General features: G+C 38.7%; 1 protein-coding gene across 14 annotated transcripts in view; it reads right to left on the bottom strand.

Annotated features, from left to right (window-relative positions):
• The window catches only part of brsk2b (BR serine/threonine kinase 2b), a 97,896-nt gene that overhangs the window by 25,054 nt on the left and 49,173 nt on the right, over positions 1–23,669 (bottom strand). For all 14 annotated transcript variants that reach the window (XM_079462174.1, XM_079462179.1, XM_079462171.1 and 11 more), the window contains exons 2-4: positions 20,865–20,959; positions 5,006–5,091; positions 4,026–4,166 (exon numbers count right to left, since the gene is read on the bottom strand). In XM_079462174.1, the coding sequence (XP_079318300.1) occupies positions 4,026–4,166; positions 5,006–5,091; positions 20,865–20,959 (322 nt within the window). The remainder of the gene's footprint in view (positions 1–4,025; positions 4,167–5,005; positions 5,092–20,864; positions 20,960–23,669) is intronic.

Genomic DNA, 23,669 nt, shown 5'->3' with positions numbered 1-23,669 from the left:
ATTTCAGACAGAAAGGTCTGCAATATGCATTTGAGGAAAACATTCAGGATTTGGGATAACTTTAACAATAATTATACTTATTTTATTACCTCTGATGTAGCGTGACCTCAAGTGGTTTGAAAGGCACCTTAAATAAAATGTATTATTAATATTATATTTGCGTCCAAACCAGCAGATGATGAAGTTACATTAATTCTAAACTAGCACGATGCAGAAGGCGATACTGTCACACAAATGGATGTATAACTAACCTAAATCTGGTGTATCAAGTGTTTATATTTACTTCGAAATTTGTAGTAATGACAATTTTAGAGAGAGTAACTTTGGGCTGACTTTTGCACGGCCGTGATCCTTCTTTCTGAAAACGAAATTAAACTTTTAAATGTTATTTCAGTACAGAACAGAATAACAGTCCATCAGTGTCTTAATCTTGAATTGTGTTTAATACAACAAACACAGTACAGCTGTCGCTTTACGACTTCATTGCTGAAAGCGTCTTTCCTTTAAAATGTCACTGCAAACGCTGCTCTCTGAATGCTGAAGGTGCGCTCATCACGTCACAGGCACGCAAAGCATATGTTGCCAGCTTGCTAAACATGTAATATGTAAGTAATATATCAATAAGTATTATATTCCACCTTAAACCACCACTTCCTGAACGCTTCTGTCTGTAATTCGTACATCCCGTTTCCGACAATCTTCAGTATTGGTATAGTTTGTGACGTTAGACTGCTTTTCTCCTTCATTTAGAATGACTTTATAACTTATCGTTATAGTGTGAACGTTCATTAAAGCTGAGTATATCTCTCTTTTTACTATTACAATTAACCATCAATGAGGTTCAATGTATGGAACTGCTCGAAGCAAAAGACAGAACTATGAAAGCCAGCATCTCTTCACCCAGCAAAAACGAGAGTTATTGAAAGGTTAAAAACTGACCAGAAATGCAGTTCTTTAATGTCTTTTACTTTGATTGATTCATCTTTCCCAAACCAAGGCAACCGGGGAGAGGGAGGAGCACTTAAGTAATGGAAAGAGGGGGTTCGAGTCAATAGCAGTGTGTGTTTATTGAGAGTCTCTTCTGATCAGCTGGCAGCTAGAGACAGATTAAGCAGGTGAATGAAGCAGGACTGACTGATTGATCCCTGGGTATCAGTCACTGAAAGTATTGCTCAGGCCCAATCATACGTGTCTTTATGAAATTCATCTTCTTGTTAAAGAAAACTGTGAAACAATTTTGATTCTCTGTTCGGCATTATATTGCTTAAAGTGTGAGGAAGTCTCATTATGTGTCTAACTATGAATGCTCAAAATGAGAAGGCATCAAAATGAAATCTGAGCCCCTTTGTTTTAAACACTGATAGGCTGTAAAACCCATTACAACATCAGTATTCCCGCCACAAAAATCTCTCTCTACATAACCATCTCAGAGAACTCGGTTCTGAAAAGACCAGCATAGCTGTCATCTCCGTATACTGTTTTAGGCGCAGGTCCCCATGTGGCCTCTTAAAGGCCAAACATTCCCACAAGAAAGGACATCCTGGTCAACCCCACGTAAACGGTGTTGGTAAAAAAAACATCGACCCTTAAAACCACCATAAATCAGTTTGGACAATGTAGGGAAAGGTGGTTTTTCTGATGGGGTAAGAACAATGGACATTGCTTTCAGGTCCTACCGTAAATTAATTTGTTCAGTTTTACTCCGAGTATGGTGAACATGGCATTTAACAGTTCAGTGGTTTGTGGAAACAGAGGTGTCCTACTGACTTTCCATTCTGCTCACATTAGCTCTTCTTCTCTCTGGTCTTCCATCATTACACTTTAGGTAGGAAGCTGTGTGAAATAGATGGTCATTATCCTCCCTGACCAGTAGAAGTTCAAGGAACCGATGAACACAATCCCTCCTTCAGGAAAAGACGAGCTCTCCTACTGCGAGCTTGCTATCATGCCCCCATGTCTCCATTATAAACAGTTCTTCACAACATGTTTCTCTGATATAAAACTATATAAAAGAAATGCTGAAATAAAAAATATAATGGTACTGCACGTACAAATTGGGCAAGTGACCTTTACTCACTGGTTTTATACTTTCTTATATGGCGCGATATATGTTCTAGACTACATTCAAATCTACGTTAAAACAATCTAAAAAGGAAAGTTGCAAATATTAAAGAAAACTAATCGATGTTTTATTAAACATGTTTAATATGGATGTTTTCTTCCTAACTCGGTCCGGTCAACCACATCTCTCACAACCTTCAAAAAACTACTTAAAACCCATCTCTTCTGTGAATACTTTACAGACTTTACAGTGAACTACTCCTTTAAACAATTTTAAGATGATTCATGACAGAAAAGCATTGCTTTCTGTTAGATTTCAATATCAACAGCTGAGTTAAAGTTTAGGTTTGTTTTGTGCATCTAAAAAGGATATACAACTTCAAGCTGGATTCCAAGTTGGCTTGTAAACATATGAAGTCAACAACTAGGGATACAACACAGCAAAATCACTAATAATGCATGTTGCCAATAACAGTCCTCATAAAAGACATAAACAACTATTAATCTTCCCAACCAGACGCTAGTCAACATACATAATGCAACCCAGACTGAATGTTTGATGATAGAAGACTCATGAATAATTTGACTAGAGTCAGCACCAGGTTCTGTAACTCAAACAGAAGTCAGCTCAGTTAAACCCTCTCTGTATCTCCTTTTTCCCCCTTTCTTGTATACCTTACAGCACTCGTGTCATAAACTGACTGATGTATTTGACAGGCTTGTTTCTCATCATTCTGACAGTCCAAACTCTTTAGCTTTTAGCTTTTCTGCTGTGGCCAGAAAACCATACATTTAGCTTCTAATGATAAAAAACAGGAGAAAAGAAAATTGTGAACTGTGAATGAGCATACAGTAGGGGAGAACCAAACGTTGCCTCCCTGCTGTGCTGTTTATTCAGAGCCTTCCATCACCTTTCGAGAAAGGCCTTCAAACCATCCATCAGCTATTTGAGCTGTGCTGGAAGCATGCAGCAGTCTTCATTAGGCTGCGTGTCTGCTGAAGCGCATGGTAAACAGATGCAAATATTGTGCTAATGGCTGTCCCTTCAGTGCATTAGCATATTAGCATATGAAGAGGATATGGTCATGAAAATGACTGAAGCATGCAGGAAAGTAATTCAGACAGACAAATTAATAGGTTCAGAAATAGCTCTTAAAGTTTTAAAAAGTTCAAGTAAACTTGAATGAAACGACAGTACATTAAGGACTAAAGCAAAACATGCTGTCTTCTAACTGTCAAATCGGTACCTGTTTCTGATATATAGTGTATGTACTCATTGACAATATTAAAGGAATAGTTCAACCAAAAATGAAAATTCTGTCGTCACCACTCTCAAATGTTCCAAACCTGTATTAATGTCTTTGTGCTCTTGAACATTTATGAAGAAATTTGGAAGAATGTATGTAACCAAACAGTTCTGGGGCCAGAAATTCCTTAAGGGAAATAAAAGTACTGGATATCGTAGCTCAGTTGGAAAGAAGACATATAGACCAAATCCTAGCACATTTCTCAAAAGTGTGGAGTGGAAAGACGCTGGAGGACACACTCAGTGATAAAAACTCGACTTTAGTTCAATAACACTGTAGGGAAGCTATCAATCTTCGACCCAGAAACCATATGAGTTTGCGTGGTTAGACATTTGCGAAATAGTAATATCCTCAATATGATGATATTCAGTCTTCACAACAGTGCTTTGTAATGACTGAAAAATGGTGCACTTGAGGTAGCTTTCACCATACATGATAAATGAAACAACAGCACTACAAAACCCTGGACTACAACAGCTGGTGGCTATACGTGACGTATGGGAACAAGTAAACGGGTACTAAACCAACACATTTTACTCCCTAATCGAGCTGATGAGAACCTCCCAAGCTGTGAATTCTCAAAATGAAGTTTTTTAATTCCCTGCAAACCAGACTGAGATATTAACACAGCAATAACACAGAGTCAATAACTCTTACCATATAGAGTGACTGTGGCAGAAGTCCAGTGCGGAGATGATCTGTCTGAAAAACTTCCTCGCCTCTTTTGGTGTTAATCTGCCCTTCTTTACCAGGTAGTCAAAGAGCTCTCCACCTGACACATGCTCTAGAACCAAATATCTGTGGAAAACAGGCAGTGGATATGAGAAACCATGACAGGTTAGAGCTGAGAAACTAGAAAATGTGACTGCATGTAATGGTTAAAACTGCTCTTCCATTCACATAATTCATTTAATGTGGATTTCATTCTTGAGTATAGGGAGGGCCGAGGTCCTTGATCAGTTTGTGCGATAGACTCCCCCTTTTCATATTTTCAAAAAATACAGGAAATAACATTTGTCTTTCTTCATCAGATTAATCAAATAAACAATTGACAGAATAATAGACAATAAAATAATTGGTAGGTGCAGCCCTAAAACATTCGAGGGAATGTGTAAATGCATGAGAAATACCTTCCTGTCTGTTGGGCAAACACAAATATATCGCACACATACTGATGTATTCATGAGATACATGCACACGTCACATTCGAACACACACAAACCTCTCACTGACACACCAGGCATCTGATTTATAAGTCGATTAAAGGATTTTCTCATGCGATTACCTGTCAACGCTATTTAAATTAAGGATGGATTCAAACTTGATTTGTGTGTATAAAAAATGTTCATTGGCAAATAGTTTACGACTGCGTGAGCCATACATCTGTGTCATCTGAATATTAAGAAAACAAATTCCTTGGCTGCTTCCACGGTGGCTCCTTTATCAATTATTGAAAAGTACATTAAGCCTAGCCACTGAAGCACATCAGTGTGCGCGCGAGAGAGAGCATACACATATATCCGGGGATATCAACGTATCCACTCTTCCTTATAGATTGAGAGTCGGCCACACGCTGCTACACATGGAGATCATGCATTGCACGGGGCGATGATAAAGCAAAAGTGGTTTATACTCACAAATATTTTTTATTTTCATAGACGTCGTGTAACTTCAAAACATGAGGGTGTTCTATGAGTTTCAGAATAGCTATTTCTCTCTCCACCTGTAGAGAAAGGAAGAGAGGGGACAAAATGATTAGAAATATAATTCACTTTTATACAGCATAAGGACACAAAGTGAGACACAAAGGAAACGCACACAATAACAGCTTACGTTTAGTCTGCAGCGGCAGAATGATGTTGTATGGTATTATCTTGCCTAGCCATGTCTAATTAGCATCACGCCACTTTCATTAAGTGCTTACCCCATTAGTCACTTTTTGGCAAGTGACATATAAACAACAAGACAACAGACCACAGAAACACACCAGTGCAGGTGCCCGTCTTCATAACAGAGACAATTATATTAAGATGAGTTATAAGTAGACAGTGCTATGACTGCATTAATCCTAATAATAGAAAAGAGCAGCATTATGAGGTTATAAAGTGTGACAGTTGTCATAAAAGCATCTCACATGGGACTTCATATAATTCAGCAAACTGGTCCCTCGCCAGTTTGTTGACATGATTATGTGTCGCGTGCATTACTGCTGTTGGGAAAATCCATATCTTGTTGCTTTGGTGGAATACCAGAAAATATTTAGACTTCATTTATCGGTGGGAATATGGGCACAGCTAATAAGGATAATCCCACAGTAATGAAAGTTACATAGCAGAAGCCGAAGCAAGTCTCCCATCATGCACCTATTGAACAATGAAAATGGTAAAAAGCGCTACATAATTAAAGTTGAGTTGACTTGCTACAGTGTCCAAAGCGAGTCACCATCCTATTATGACACAATCACCTTTCATTTGCGCTCAGCCAATCAGCTACTGCAATGAGCCGAAGCAACTACTGAATCAGAGGTGTTATTAACAGAAAGGAAATCATTTGGTTTGTATAAATGTCTGGATAATGACATTTAATATAGGAAATAATGTTTTTTTTTTCAATACAAAAGTCATACGGTCACATTTCAGATCATTACAGTCTGTCTTGCCCTTTTTCAGATTAACGGGTTCAACTAGTAAAAAAAGTCATCAAACTGTGAAAGTAGTACAAAAGTAAACATAAAACATTATGCATTTTCACTCCGGCTTGAATTTATATTAGCGCACACAAGCAGGTTTCTTCTTACTGTTTCTGGTGGTTTTCCATTGAAAATAAATGAAATCCACTGCTCTCTTGTCTCTTCTGAGGCTGGGACTCTAAATAGTGTGCTGGGCAACAAACGAAAGAGCAGTTAGCATGCTTTGCTTGAACTTTTGCAATGGCGTTAGAACTGATATACCTATGTCGCTTGTGAAAACAACAATGGCAGCAGAGCTGTGGGTGGTTTAAGGGGCGGTAAGAACCACATCCTACGATGTCAATTTATCACCATCCATCAAAGCTTCAAAGTTCTATCACCTGGACCTCAGCAAAAGACCAAGAAAAACGAAATAAATAATAAAATATTTCCATCTTTAATCTACGACTCGATGACTGCCTGATGCATCAATCACTGTTCCAAATTTTGGTTCTTTCATTCCCTCCGTGTCTTTTCTTCCTTTGACAGATGGCTTTGAACGCCGCTTTACACAGAAACAGGTCTGGCTTTTTTTAAGGTCCGCACCCTGATCTATCAGCACACATGTTCTCTCTCATCTGCTTTACACAATCACTGTAATGGCTCGCTGACAGAGAGCTTCATTCTGCCAGAGGCAACATCTTTATTTTCTGTAATATTGAACCAAGTTGTCTCACCTGTATTATTTGTCCTTGCCAATTTGGAATGGACAAACTGCTTATTAAGCATTTTCTACGCTGAGACTAAAAATTTATGTCTGCGCAGGTGAAAAAGATGCTTAACAATAACAGAGAATTAAACTGAACAGAATCGGTACAATCAAATTGATTTATCCCATAGGCAATTCTTTGCCCTTGTCAGAGCTGCTTTGTCACATGTTAATGGTGGTATACAGTCCTCTAAAATTAGCCCTTAGAATAACATGACCTTTTCTAAATGAGTAAATGGTAAACCGTACAAATAAGGAACAATGACAGTCCTCTGTAAAACTCAAATGTGTGTGTGTTGGAGAGCTTAGGGCAGCAGTGAACTGGTTTTGTAAATTGCATAGATTTTATATTTACTTCTATTGTTTTCATAAACCTCACAGAAGTCTTCATACTTAGAAGGACTAAACTATTTAGCAGGTTTATTAGCCTGTTTATCTCATACGGATTGTTGTCTGTGCAATGAAGAATACATTTTTCTACCTTTATGTGGACATTCAGGACTCACAATAAAGGCAAAACCTGAGCACACACACATTCATAAGTGTCAGGTCCAAAGCTGTGCTGCCATAGCATGCCAAGAGGACGGAAATCCAAATCCCAAACATTTACCTTCACGTCTGGTTCCTTCCAAACAACGCTAGTGATAACAGGATAATGGAGACTTCATTTTAACAACAAACCACGTAATCCTGTCTGAATCTAGATGAGTTAAATCCAACTCTAATACAGAGCTAACATCTACAGGCAGTCAAATAAACCGCGACAAGGGCAGCACACCAGGTACCTGCTATAATTTTAATGATCTAATAAAAATAAAACAAACACATCTGATTATGCAGACAAATATGAACAGAGCAGCGACCTGCATCCTTCCTCATTACCAAAGAGGGGACCGGTTCACCTCAGCGCCCTTTTTCATTGAGTTTCCATGTTTAACAATTATCACCACTGTTATAGCATCTTTCTTGCCAATAAGAGTGATTAATTTCCCTTGAGTGAAAAATTTCAGCTTGGGTATGCCATAAAATTAGGGTTAAACGGCTGGAAGTCACTGACATAATGACATTGACGTTCTTTAAAGTATTTGATTTGAACCGATGAGACGCACGGCTTTAGTCAGGAAAGAGATTTCATTTAGTTTCGGGCTTTGACCGGAGAGGGAGAAATGAATGACTAATCCCGGATATTGGGAGAGCAAATGAGAGCGAAATGTGTGAAACGTGTGTTGGTGTGTGTGTCGAACGAAAGCTTACAAACGACATTTCTTTCCCTTTGCGATTCAGATTTAATTAAGAACGCTGCAATCTACACCAGCATTTAAAATAGTGTATAATTCAAAATGCTCTAAACAAACAACTACCAACCTCTTCCTTTGTTAATCGATTTAACATCATTTATTATGTTCAATTATTGCGTGATTTCAGGTTGCAGATGGTGTATTGATGCATGCTAATAAAACCGCACTAGTGGGGACGGTCGCATAACACGCGGCAAATGAATGAAAGCAGACAGTGTTCGTGTCCTCACAGCTAGGGCTGGGGCTGAACTCCAGCAGAGAAAATATATATTGGAGTGGTGTCAGATTTTACCCAATAACACCACATTTAACCATGTAGGTGTCTGTGTGTTGTGATTGGGTATGTGTGTTCAGAGCTCACAGATGAGAAGGTGTTTGTTCCTAGACTCTAGAGCTCTGTCATGTGTGAGCTGTCCAAACTCTCTGTTGGCTGTTAGCTGAGCCTCCTTGGAACTCTGTGGTGAGGAAGGCGGGACGAGAGCCGTGAGGCGATCGGGAGCTTAAGAGGACGAGCGCCAGGACTGTTCACGAGAGAGGACCAGGCCCGGAAATATGTTAAGTTTTTATTTGTTTTTTGGCCGGCAGTCTAGCGTGAGGTTGCTTCTGGTCTTTCACTTCTGTGTTATAGTTTATTTAATTTTATTATAGTTTGGTAAATGTTCGCTGGTTCCCGCCTCCTTCCTTCTCTTTTATGGATCTTTATTACAATCACATTAGCGCTCACACACACACACAAAAACTAATGCAAGAGTACGTGGTTCATACCCATACATAAATACACATTTATCCACAGAGACAGATGTACACACTTCAGCGAAAATAGCAGCATCATAATTCTGTTTTGTAGGTAGACTGATACAAAGCATGGCACTAGTTACTATACACTCAACCATGGGTTGAAACAACCTTTACTAAGTCTAAGGTCTGATTTGATTCCAAGGAAATACTTGTTCTCAGAAAATGTACTGTAGCTAAATGTCACTTGAAAAAGCTAAATGCAAACGCGTAAAGTTGCATGTAAACTCTATGCAAATGGTCAGTGTCCCAAAGTGGCGACTACCAGTGAGAGCAGATGGTGTTACACCTCTTGATATGACTAGATGTTGTAGTCGAGCAAGAACGTCTACTAGCACAATCAACAGCAATGCAGCATCCAGCGACTGCATCACTTTCAGTGGGAACGTGGCCTTTACTCATTATCAACTCTCCTTCCACTGTTCCCTGATCTATTCATTATTGATGTTTCTGTTCTCCAATCCATCCTAATTCCTCAAGTCCCTCGCAACGCAGCAACTTCCCAATCAAAGGAACAGGGGAGGAGCATAAGAAAACAGAGTGGAAAAAAGCGCTGGCGTGCTGGTTCTTTAATAAAGATGGAGGCTGTTCCAACGTTGCGTTGCTCTTGGGAGCTGCTGTGGCTTTGTAACTAATTAACTCAAACACATGTGGAAACAGACACTTGAGCACGAGGGGGGAGGAGGTGGTTAAAGCAGCAGACCTGAACGTCTCACTGAAGGCTTAGACGAGAAGCGCTGGGAGGCATATCATAGCGTAGCTAATACCTCCAGAGACGGCCCATACAGGATACCGCTGGATATTAAACACAACTCCAGTCTCTTGGTGATAGCCAAGCCATCTATGCAACCAAACAACAGCTGCGGCTCATATCAGATCTATCAGGTGCGAGTAAACAGCTGGATGGTAAACGAGAAAGAGCTGAAGTTGTTAAAAGTTTCGAGATCTTAAAGATAACAACAGGAAGAGCAGAACGCTTGAAACACTTCCTGACAAAATGAAAGGCCATTTCTTAGTATAAATAAATTATATATACGCAGGACAACGATAACGAGGGATAGTTCACCCAAAATTGAAAATGAATTACTCAACCTCAAGTTGTTTCAAAAGTTGTTCTAATATTTCCGATATCACAAAGAAAGATATTTAGAAGAATGTTAGCAAACCTTATGTAAAATATAAAATATAAAATATAAAAATGTATTTATATTCGGAAATGGCACATAAACTTATATAACTGATCACTGAGAAACCTGACCACTGAACTAAAGAGGGGGTTAGGGTGGTACATCATTATAACAACAACTAAATTCTTAATAATATGTATTATTATTAATAATAATGATAGAAGAAGAAAAACAACAACAACAGGTATTACTATTATTATTATTATTATTATTAGAAGTAGTAATAATAAATAGTAATAATAATTAATAGTAATACTAGTAACATTACTATCACAATTATTATTACAAATATTATATAATATAAAATGAAACTGTACATACACTACATATCATTTAACAACTATTATATTTATATTTAATTTGTTATTTTTAGCTTAAATTTAATAATAAAGAAACCAAGCCAGTAAAGCCAGCACGGATGGGAACTCCATCAGTACTGATTAAAAGCATCCCAGGGGTGCTCAGGAAGGTCCTCATAAAAATTAAAAATACAATTTTCAGCACACATTACTAGTTTTGTGGTGAACAATTCATCTGTGTAACTCAAGCCACAGTTTTTTCCATTTCAAAATCTTTCTTCAAAATCATAAACTGTCCAATCTTCGGATGATGTGGTGACTGAACAATGATACTGTAAACCTAACCAGCATCACACACCTCATGCCATCATTCCACCACTGCAAGCACTTTCACATCTGAAGAGGCATCTGAGTGACCTACTAAACCAACACTGCCCACATCCAAGAGATCTCAGCAACAAATTTCAAACAAGAAAAACGTTTCGGCATGCAATCCTGTTGGTCTTGCTCCGTCCTCTCGTGTGGACAGAGCAGATAACCATGGCTCTCCGATCAGTTCAGAGCTGTGTTGTGTTCCCAGCCAATCTGCTTCTTGACCCATGACACACATTGGGCTCACAGTGTTCTGCTCCCTGAAACCCACATGATCGCACAAGTGTTCGAAAAATAAAAGGAAAATGCCTTTTTAGGCTGCATAAACATAACAGAGTCTGAATATTTATGACTGAAATGTGGAATCTTTCCCCTAAAATTGCTTCCGGAAACCAATTTTAGAGCGTGTGATTAGCATAGTTTGCTATCGAGAAATTGGATTTGGAAATGGAGTGCAGCGAGGCACACTGCAGGGTGATGGGTTTGGAGGATCTTCAGAGGAGAACCTTTGGCTGGGTCCACCAAAGATGACTTCCTGATGGCATACAGTAAATCTCCGGGCGACTTCCATAAAGTCTTGCTTCAGATGAGTTAAAGAGTCAACATCACCTCCACGGAGATTCTGCTTTTGTTGTTGCTTCTATTAAATAGAATTTGCAAATTATATCTTACAGGTCAATGTGAAAACAAGCAAATTAATTGTCGTGCATTCAAATTTATGCATGTACATTTGCATAGGAATATTGGGTGCTTTTGATGCCATTCGATCTTCCACAAATTATTTGCCTGGTCACAGTGAGGAAAACATGTGTAAAACATTGATTTAAATACGAACGAATGTGTTTTAGTTTATCAGAAAGCTTATATCTAGAGTTTCTTTTCTCCAAACTCAATTATCTTGGTTTAGGCTGCTAGCTTTCTACTTATAGTAAACAAGAATGCAGTCATTTCCCAAGACAAAGAACAGTAATGCTTAGTCTTCACTTCTGGACATTGATATACGAGACTACAAAAGAGGGTGGAAAATCTTAAATCATGCGCAGATGTGAGAAACAAGAAAAAGTGTGTATTCTTGCCTGTATGGCAATGTTAGGCCTGAGTTCAGTCCTATGGATATAGATTTATGACAGAACTGATTACATTCACCTACTGTTAGCGGGACACATGCTAACAGACTCACAGGCCCAATGGTGAAGTTATATTGATCTATCTTTTGCCTCACTCATCCTGGAGAGCTGACGCTCAGCAAAGCACTAATACAATATATTGGACAATTACAGATTTAAAGGAACTAAAAGGAATAGTTCACCTTAAAATTATAAAATTAATAAAATGATGTCATTATTGACTTGCCCTCTTGTCATTTCAAACCTGTATGACTTTCTTTTTATCCTGCAGACAACAGAAGACATTTTGAAAAATGTCGGTAACAGAAAACCGTTGGTCCCCATTGCATTTCACTGGTTTGTGTCCATACAATAGTTAATGGGGACCTGCGGTTTTCGGTTACCAACATTTTTCAAAATACCTTTTGTGTTTTGCAGAAGAAAGAAAATCAAAGACGTTTAAAACCACAACAGGATGACTCTTAAGCTGTTCTTTTAAAGCAAAATCTGTAATACTGATGAAATTCTCAAACCCAGTTTTAAGTGGACAGGTGTCAAGTAATCTTTTAAAGCAGACAGATAGTTAATGTCATGAAGATGCGAGCTGCATCTGTCACCTTCACGTCCTCTCAGGGCATCTGTGCAATCATAATCATGGAACGTAGGTGTCCACATCAATTGATTTATCTGTCATTGTTGGCAGCGGCGGACACGAACCACAGCTATAAATCTCACATAATGGACATTTTCTGTACTGCTTCTGTCTCAGTTCAGGCATAATGACTTTGGCAAGGAAGGAAGTGAGGTTAAAGGTCACTCTAGTGACCAAATGAAAAGGTAACGTCCGTCCTGATACAGTACCTCTGGGCTCCCTTACTGTGATCTAATGATTAAGCAAAACTGACGGTCTGAGTATTCGACCAGGTCGGTGAAGAACGTGGTCGTAACAGTAAAAGCAAGTCCCATTAAGGTTGCCTGTCCAAACCGTACAGTTACTTAAAAAACATACCGTCAAAATCCTAGCAATTCTCAAATCACCTTAATAACCTTGAAGTTTCCTCTGGTTGCTCTTGATACCGCCGCTTCCAATCATCAGCACAAATATCCAGAGCTTGAGACAGACTGCACGTAAATCAAGAAAATGACATATGTACAGTACATATGTGAAATAATATTTTGAGAGTCCGCTATAAGATAACCTGTACATTTATTAACTCTTCTCGCACATTGAAATTATGCTTCTTGTCTTCCTGATCAGTTTGGTTTGATGAGAAATTGCGTGTCTAAAAGCCACACTATTTGATTCAAAACACAAATCTTATTGAATTCTTATACACGTTATGTTAAATGAACTGGAGTGTGAATCCAATAGCCATCTGTTGCTGTAGCGAATGACTGGTTCCAAAATAACACCACTGCATTGCAAACGCAGACAGCTTGGTGACTTTCACACAGCACCACAACATCATCATCACTGATTCAGCTGCGGTACCGACTAACCAAGCTTGCACCTACCACGCTGAGATGGGCTGAACACAATAACTATGTGGTCACTCATGCAAGAAGACCTCCCGGGAAGAGGTCAAAGACGCTCATTAATCGCTTGAGAAGGAAGGGTCCATGGAACGGAGGAGAGATATATGTGGAATGGAGTATTTCTACACTGTGACAGGGATGTTATGGACTTACGGAGACTCCTCGTGGAGTCTCAGGGCCTAGAACTAGAAGAATAGAACCGCCATTCTTCTTTATGAATATGTCACGTATCTTTTTTCATTAGAAAAACAAATTATAAAGTATATTTCTGAAATGGGTGTCCGATTGTTTTCCTGTAAAATGTACAAAATCTTTGGCTCTATGGCAGAGAGGCATTGTAACACAGTATAGAGAGGTGCAAACAACACAGTGCATGTTTGAGTCATCAATAAACCCAAACCAATAAAATCAGCCTGTCGTCTTCACTGAATTATATATGCTAATCAGATGGAGATGCACCATGCTAGGGGGAAGCATATGATAGCCATTTATTTTCTTTTGTGTCCCTCTCTGTGCATAGGGTGCCGGGAACATCTCGCACACAAACAGAACAATCTGCCCGAAGAGCGAGCGAGCGAGATGCATGATCCATAATCATTTAGAGGAGAAGAGAGAAATGTATATAGAGAGAAAATGACACCACTGTCATCAACGACAAAATAACACGATTAGGGTCAGCTATCATTCATCAGCCATTTTACTCTGCCTCTATTTCTGCCTTGATGCTGGACTGCAAATTTCATATTTTTATTCCTTCCCTCCAGCAAGCCTCGCATCCTGGCTTATTTCTTACTTTTTCCATCATCACCATTGTTCGAGGCCAAGGTTTAGGCTGCTTTCTATAAAATACATCTTTTGTTTAGTCATTCTATCGTTTTTATGCTTCAAATAACATTCAGTGCTATTCGTTTTTTTAAGACATTTATCCCACAATTTTTGTGCGGTTATCCGTGTCCCCAATGAACCATGTATATTACATTACAGAATTTTTCTGCCATCATTGAAATCATTTAGTTCAGTGCAGCCCACCTGCTACTACAGGCATATACCATGTGCCCAGTGCAGGAGCCATTTACTCCTATTTACTACATAAATACGTTTATTTCTCTCCAAAATAAACAGAATGCATAAATCTTTTGAGATTTATTTAAATCCTAATGTGTCTGAAACGCGAAAACAGAACATGAACTATAAAAGAGACTGATGTATCTCGCTGTTGTCGCGTCGTGTGTTGAGCCTGAGGACGGATGATATTTGAGACATTTAAAACTAAACTAACCGCGGAGGAGTTCAGAATACGCCATTTATCTGTTGATAACTTGAAACAGCGCTGAATCATTTACAATCTGTTCACAACAAGAATGAACGACAAGGGAATGCTATTGTTAAGTTTATGTGAAGTTATCTTTACGTGGTGCTGTGAACATGATGAAAAGTGTCCTAATACACAATAAAATCATCGAAAGGAAGTATAATTTTTTTTTACAAATAACCTGTACTAATGTAAACACATTTAAAACTCTTCCACAGAATACTGCAGATTTTTTAGCACAGAATAAACCAAAAAGTCTGCAGATTCCATATGTCCCTTGTATTGAGTAATGTAATATCCCTCTGAAATGAAAATGAAATTGCACATTGTGATTTATGAGTTGAGTCTATTTATTATCAAAGTATTAGTCAGTTATACAGCTATTTTGGGGGAAAATTTCAATTGTTGCATTGCAGGCTGATTTAAGGTGTGCCCCTACATTTTCTGGTTGCGCTCCTAAACATTTCAGTCAGGAGCTACAGTGCTCCTAGTAAGAAAAGTAGTCTGGAACCCTGTACTGGCTGAGAAACGACTCGAATGAAAGTAATTCAAAAGACAAATCTGCATTACACATAATATGTTAAATGACAATTTTGACATTTTACAACTGATAGCCCTTATAACAATAATAAAATTGCAAATTATTAAATCCACAAACATTTACGCTTAGTGATGCTGAGAAAATCGTTTAGAACTTATAAAACCAATTCAAACTCCAAAAATAAAAAAGCATCAGAGCTCGAGCAAACGCACATTTGGTTTCTTCCTCAAGACCACTGAGCAGCCTCATCACTGCTTTACTGCCTCAGTGATCACATCATTAAGACCTTCATCTATCCCTCTTTACCCAGACTAAAGCCCCCGTGAATGTGGATTAAACAAACACCATCTTAAATCACTTCACTTCTGTACAGCACCATTAGAGAGTCAGTGGTTCATTTGACTTTGGTATCATGGACGGAGCAGTCACTACAAGTAGAAGCGGATAAGTCAAACCATGAGGTAGATTAGTATCGCTGGGGTAGGGTGTCAGAGTTCATCAGCATGTTGCAAGGACCGGTGTAGCGAGAAACTGACGACATATCTCACTCAGCAAAGCGTCAGCACCACACCAACAGTAAAGTACACCAGGTCAGTGAGAGCTAACATTAAGCTCTTAGGATTACTAGGGGTTAGAAATATGGTTTCCACTTCTGAAAGCAATCGATGAATTCATTTAGGAGTTCACACAATATTTCATACAGAGTGAGCAAATATTTGCAGAATTAAAATGTAAACTTATTAAGAATAAAATTTACTTTAAATCTATACAAAAGCTCGACCTCTATACAACATTTCTTCCCCGCTTTGCAACATATATCTTATGTGTACACTGGCGCTCATCCACAACTCGAGTTATCTCCTCTCTGCAGGAGTCCAACATGTCCCTCCTTCTCCTTTCCAGTCGGTCTCCTGGGCGGCACTGGGCTTGGTTTCAGAAATGTTAGCTTTCCCCTCCGGGACCCGTCGGGATGCGACGCATCACGCTGAGTGAAACTTTCACTCCCACAATCCCTAGGGCCATTTACAAGTACCCACCCAAGACTTGATTCAACCAAAGAAGGATACCTTTCTGAAATGTTTACTAGGAGCCACACTGCAGTGTCAAGCTGATGCATTTGGAGGGAATGATGATTAATGCATGTTTTGTCGTAAGTTTTGAGTAGCCAGCCTCAAGGGAAACTGAAAGATAAGCACACTACTTATAATTTTTTAAAACGCTTTGAAGCACAAAAAACATGTTTGGAATGATTTCTTGAACAGTGTAGAGGAAATGAATGTGTAATACTCTTAAAGTAAACTAAAAAAAAGTAAAACGCTTTAATAAAAGACAGGAGTTAAAGAAGCAATGTGGAGATTTTAGCGACATCTAGCAGTGAGGTTGCGAATTGCAACCAACCGCTTACTCCACCCCTCACCCCTCCCTTAGGGTTGTACGGTGTACCGGTGCTATGGTAGCATCGCAATGCTAAAGATTCAAAACTCCTGCGATGCGGCTGTTTTTTAAACGGTAGTATCCCAGTGCTGTAACTAGTGTTGCATATGCCCATTAACGTTCATTTGAACACTTTCATATTTTTTTTCTTTCTCAAAATTAACAAAACAAAATGAATCATGTTTAAGCGGACGCGATTATAATTCAGTGAGTCATGAACGGGTTGGTGGAATGATTCACTGACACAAAAAATTGCTGCCACCTACTGGCCGTTTTAGTCACATTAAAAGTTTGAGTTAGCTCAACATTTTTCCTTTATAAGCATTGCTAAAGTAGTTGTTACTACAGTAACTAAACCTTTTTGGGTTTCAGATCGCATCTTTAAAGTCAGCAAAATAGAAGTAGTGATTGTTGTAGTGACCGGAAGTGAAGAGAGGTTGTTTCAAGCAGAAAGGAGATAAACGTTTTTGAATAAAGATTATGAGGGCATAAAAAAATTAATGGAAGTGCACAGATATGTCATTTATAAAATCACTGAAGTATTCCATAAAAGACTGTAAGTTGTCAATTTCACGGTGTCTTAAATACACAATTTCAAAAAATAATGTTACATTTCTAGAATTTTTATTTAAGAATTTTTATTAAGTATTTTCAGCAAAAAGTGGGTTTATGACATTTTTCAAAATATGTGATAAATGAATTTACAAATATATGAGCTGGAAATAGTTGCTGTGAGGCATCTGCAGCAAATCTTCTAAAGTGAAGTAAATGCGGTCACATACGGACATAACCCTCATTAATGTGACCGCAAAGTAAGTCAAAGAGTTATTGTCTTCATGTCTGAAAATGTCAGAGATGACTTCATTAGCTTAGAAGGGGCCAGGCAGGGGCAGTGGAGTTCTCTGCGAGGAACATGTTCTCAAATGCCAGGTCTCTGTTCTGTGTGTGTTCTGACCTAACACACAACACTGCCTCTCCAAGGGACCAGACATGATTGCACACCACCAAACACACTCACTACCGTACACTGATGCCATACACCTGACTTTTGGCACGCATACAGCAGATTCACACTCAACATAAAGCCAGTTGCTGAACACTCACCCTGGCCTCTGATGACATGAACATTCACACTATGTCCCAGAGAGCCCAAACTGACAGGAAGTGCTCGAACCCCCTCCCTTCCACACACAGACACAAGCACCCCCACACACTGACAGCTGCATACCGGCTCCACGCAATGCAAATGCCAACCAGCGAGGGGTTTGCCGGAGGCTGAGGAATAAAAAAGGAAGGGAAAAACGTGACAACAGAATGACAGGTGACCTCCTGCTGGCTGTCTAAAATTATGCTAATAGAGTCATTATTGTTTATTTATTCCATCAAGACGTTGGCGAGGGGGAACTCCCAGAAGAACATGGCAGCTAGCGTCAGGGAGACTCTCAAGAGTTCACCTGAAATAAAGTCCTAGATAAATCTGTGGCAAAGGTCGGAGATGAAGCTCACGCTATGTACATACAGTATAAAAGCTGCTGGCACACGGGGACCAAGATTGAAATCGGACTTGGGTTATACTGTATCCTGATCCCACAGCTCGTCTCACGTGGTTACAGCACCTGCCTACACTTTCCAATAACCATAAAATGATGTATTAAAATTCAAGTCAAAGACTGAATAAAGGTGAAATTAAAATAGAAAAGTACACCATAGAGAAGATGGGAGGAGTTCAATAATGCAATTTCTCTTTTGTGTTAACTGTTGCTTTCTGTAGTTGATTTCTCTGATACTTTGATGGAGGCGTAAAGCATCTCAGGCCATTTTTATTATAAGCATATAATTTTCACCCCCACCACCGTAGCAAGCCAATCATGTCAGGTTGCCATGACAACAGCCCCTGAGAAAACCTAAAATAAGCAAGAGATGCAATAGAATAGGTTACAGTGTGACCTTCAGAGAAACAGCACTAACTATCAGGCATAAAAGAAGCTTACTTTCACTAGTCTACATCAATACATCCTTTTTTAAGATAGCGATACCACTGATGCGACGGAGCACAGAAATGGGTCGCAGATGTGACCAGGTGATGGATATGAAGAAAAAAAATCTATTCTACATGAAGCAAATAATCAATTTCCCATAGTAACAAAATCACAAATTAGATCTCTTCAATATTCATATTATATCGGTTGACAGCTTTAACTTGACACAAAATTGTCGTAACAGGCTACCATAACCATATAGCTACATTAATAGCAAAGTAAATACTTATACTTATTAACTTCTTAAAAAAAAGAAGACACTTGTCACATGTCTCGTGTGGCAAAACTACTGTCTAAAATCCACACTGGTTAAGAAAGTTAAATGAAAAAGACCAATTACAATCACCAAAGCATTCTTCCACAACCACACTTCCACACTGCCAAGTCTATTTCCTGCAGACAGCCAATTTCCTCTGCAGTCCGAGCACCTATGAGTGAGAAGAAGGGTCTGGGGACTGGATGTGCGCCGGATGACTGTATACTCTCACATCCAATTACAATGAGAAACCAATCAGCTCATCTAAATTACAACTTCCACACAATCTACCAGGAGTTAATGCGCCATTAACCATTTAATGAAATCCATATGATGTTGGGTGGAAACTGAGGAAATAAAGTTGATTGGGTCAAAAGTTGAAGTGGCCTTTTCTTGAAGCTCGCTGATTTTATTAAGAAACGGCAACATCAGCATCTTCACAGGCCCTTTTTGTCATTTCTGCTCTCTCCTTAAATGTAAATGTAAAAGTGCACGGTATCAGTGCCACACCACAGAGTCAATTATTCACTAAAGCTTAAAAAAGCAGCACTCGGGAAGCAAAGAATATCTTCTGACTTAGACTTTTAGATGATGTTAAAATTGTACAGCAATGTGACCACCTGTCAAAAATGTACATTTAAATATAAATATCTGCATTGCAACTATTTTCAGCATCAATATATCAGCCAGAAAAATCATTTGAGGTTATTCAAGACCTCTGTATTTTGTTCATTGGCATTTTTTTGAAATAATTTTACAGATGTAATAGTGCTAGTTACAGCATCTGCTGAACACAAAAGAAGATATTTTAAGAAATGTTGGTCACCAAACAACATTGACCCCCATTGACTTTCGTTGAATGATCTCTACACAAAACCACTGAGAAATGTATGAAAATATCTCTGTGCTCCATAGAAGAAAGAGCCATATTGGGTAAATAAATGATGACATAAGTATGTTTGGGTGAACTATCCCTTCAATAACCAAACACATCGCAAAACTAACTGCAAAATGAATTACTGTGATTTCTTAATTTATAACTTTATATGATTTTTCACAGATCTGGAAAATGCACCCTATTAAAGATATCTGTATTCCTTAAACAAATCGTCTCTGAAGCAATGCGGTTCATGCAAATAAACAATGCTCTCAAATTCTTCCGTGCTACATTCATCTCCAAACACTTAGCTTTCAACAAATAAAGAAATGGAGCTTGATGTTAAGCTTGTGAAAGAGCCCAATATTACTTTCATCAAAAGAAACACCAATCACAGGAGCACAAGCAGAATCAGATGAAGAGCTGTCTATCCAACACTCACTTGGCGCTTCGAAGTGGATAATGAAAGATTAAAGATAACCTTAACCTAACTCGCACTGATCAATGTCCAGTTTGAGATCGTGTGTCGTGATGCTTCTGTAAATCAAGAGGAAACCTTACAAGCTAATAAAGATAAGGTAAAGAATTGTGTAATCTACTAATACACTCAAAATAACCCCATGGCGACAGTTCAGCACCACGATGACAGCTATTGCTATTTGTACTCAATAGACTCTCACGTTTACTTGCTATAACAAACACCTCGAGTATTAAGGTGAAAAATTGTATCGCAAATATTTCATTTCAGTAAGACACTTAGCAGTAAACATCTGTTTTGTGACAGAATGAGCTTTGTGAGCAATCTAAGGGAAATGGAAATATTTAGTGTAATGTAGTATAATTGACAGAATCAGCTCTAGCTCACTTAATATCATAGGGAACAGTTCGCATTAATATAACAGCACAAATTCATAACTTTGACTCATCAATCCCATACAGTTCAGGGCGTATGGACTGTTTCACTTTAGTTAACCAAATTCATGCAGTACATTGAAAAAAGCTCTTACCTTCATTAACACGGACTCGCTGAGTTTCTCCCGGTTTACAATTTTAATCGCAACTTTCTGACATGTGACACAGTGGATGCCCAGTTTCACAAGGCCTGGGGAAAAGAGAAGAAAAAAATAAATTCAACAAGCATGAAAAGTACATCGACCAAAAAGCACTTACATGATGGTCCCAGCGAGGGTTTCATTTCAACAGAATGAGAATTCTCCTTCTAAAGCCCCTGGTATTCATAATGTGATACCCAGGGGCACTTTTCATGTTGGAAAGTAAATGTCAGAGAACATACGTAAACACAAACAAGGGCGGATCAATGCAGGATCACCCTCAAAAGCTTTTGTCATTTCAACGATAAAAGACCGTCACTACGCTCGAAGGCTGACACGGGCATGTACATATCAGCAACCATATTTGGCTAAATGCCATGTCTGTGCATTCATTTATAACCCCATCCATTTTTCAGCATGCCTCTGCATATCAAACTGTTGATTTCCCAAAAGGTTTACCCCTGGGGCAGAGGGGTTATAAACACCTGACAGTTCCTTGCATCTCTTTTATATGTATGTCGTTAAAGCCCGAATGGCATCTCGCGCCACTTTCACGACGTGTCACTGATGTTGTATCACAGAAGAGGATGCAATCTTCCACCCTCATGCTGGGCTTGACGGTGCACAAGAGAGTGTCCGGCGACCCAATGAATATTTCACCTATGCGTAATTGCTTCGCGCTGAAATGAACACACAGATACGTGTAAAATGCCACGCGTAAAATGACTAATTTATTCCCTCGCAGAACTTTGTAGAAAGACAAAAGACTCTAGCTGGGCACAGAAAAAGCAAAGGGGAGGAAAGGTCAGGTGCATATTGCTAGGAGCAGCTGCTGAAAAGACATTCCAGGAAACACAGAACGTTCTGAAGACGTCGCCTGTTCGTCTTCATTTGGTCACCGTGACATTACCTTGTGACCACGTTCTGAGGACGTCTTGGCAACATTACATTTTTGTGACTTTTTGGTCATTGGGGCGTGCTCATCACATCCCAGAAACGATTGGTATTTGGTACGTTACTGCAACTAATATGGTACGTTCCAGTTATGTCTTCAGCAGGTAATCACGTCCCAGCAACGTCCAATGTTATGTCGTCACAACGAATATGGTAATCACAAAGTTATGTCGCTGGAGCGTTATTTGGTACGTCCAGGCAACAAATATAGTTCAGTCCAGGTACATCGTCACAACGTAACTGTGTTGCCACGATATTTTTTTTATTCATTGAATATTGATATGAAAAATGGTCACAAGCATCAGGATAAAATAATCACATGAGAAGAAATACTGTAGTATATTTTAGTGTTTACCAAAATACTTACTGTTCCAGTTTATACTAGTGTTTTTGAAATATCAAGGTATACTGTACTGCAGTTTACACTACATTTAGTATAGGTAAGAAAATAGACCACTGTAGCAATTACTATAATATACAACAGAATACCAAATACATTTTACTACAGTTCACTATTGTAAATATTCAAGTTGACATATAGACTAACACACACTTTGTACTAAATGTAAACACACAGCTGATATACAGTAGCCATCTTAAAAATAAAGGTGCTTCACAATGCCATAGATGAACCATTTTTGTCAAAATGTTTAATAAAGAAACCTTTAACATCAGAATAACATTTCTGTTTCACCAAAGGTTCTTTGTGGCAAGAAACTGTTCTTCAGATTATAAAAAGGTAAGAAAGAGATGGTTCTTTGAAAAACCTTTGACTGAATAGTTGTGGAACCGAAAATAATTTTTCTATTGCATCGCTGTCAGGAACCTTTTAAGAGCCTTTATTCTTAAGTGTATACTCCTGAATCTGACAACTACCTATAATTACTATCAGAGGGCCATAAGAAACTATACAGTTACAGTAGAAGTGCACTTTCCTCAACTTTCTGGGTTGCAATCATAGTGAAGACAAGATGAGCTAGTCTAGAAGAAAACCCTCGTCTCATGTCAAGTCTTCTTCAATTCCCTTAAAATAATCAATCAAACCAAACGTCATTAAAGCAGCAAACCTCTCCAATAAAGCGCTGAGATGGAAACCATGGAAACTCATGCTGGAGTCACTGCACTAATCAAAGAAGCTAAAGTTAGTGTAGCACACTTCAGTACTCCGTGCAAAACAAACCCTAGATAAACAAGGATGAGTCAACCATGTTGAGTTTCCCAAGCAAGTAAACAAGCAGTGTTCTCATCATTTTTGCAGAGAAAAACAACACTTGGCCGTAAGAGATTTTTCCATTAACACTTGGCACTTTTAAAAATCTGTGGTTGAGTTGTGAAGGAAGCTTGTGTGAAAATGTCTGTGATCCCTGTCTCAAAACCAAATTACTGGGAAAAGGAACATATGTTCTATAAAATTCTGTATATTTTTTGCAGTTAAATATGTTAAATTTGCAAAATTGTTGCAATATTGTAATATTGCTCCTGTTTAACACATCGCTGCATTGCTCCCTGAGCTCTCTGTAAGACGCTGTTGGAATAAAAGCATCTGTTAAAGGACTAAATGTAAAAGCAGTGAGAGGAACAAGTCAAATAAAACCATAACTCTTAATTAATAAAAGCTCTTCTTTTATATACATCCATATCCTTCCTGGCGTCTAGACTCTACCCTCCTCATACATTGACTCCTCACAAAGTGAAAACATAGAATATGGTATAAAGCTTTGATAAGCGATGACACCAGGCATCAGCATAACCTCCTGTTGACAGTTCATGTACTCATAGTAGGCGGCATGGTGAAAGTGCTTCCCC

Source organism: Barbatula barbatula (assembly GCF_947034865.1).
Source record: "Barbatula barbatula genome assembly, chromosome: 1".
Classification (NCBI taxonomy): Eukaryota; Metazoa; Chordata; class Actinopteri; order Cypriniformes; family Nemacheilidae; genus Barbatula; species Barbatula barbatula.
This window is presented reverse-complemented; position numbering and strand designations above follow the sequence as displayed.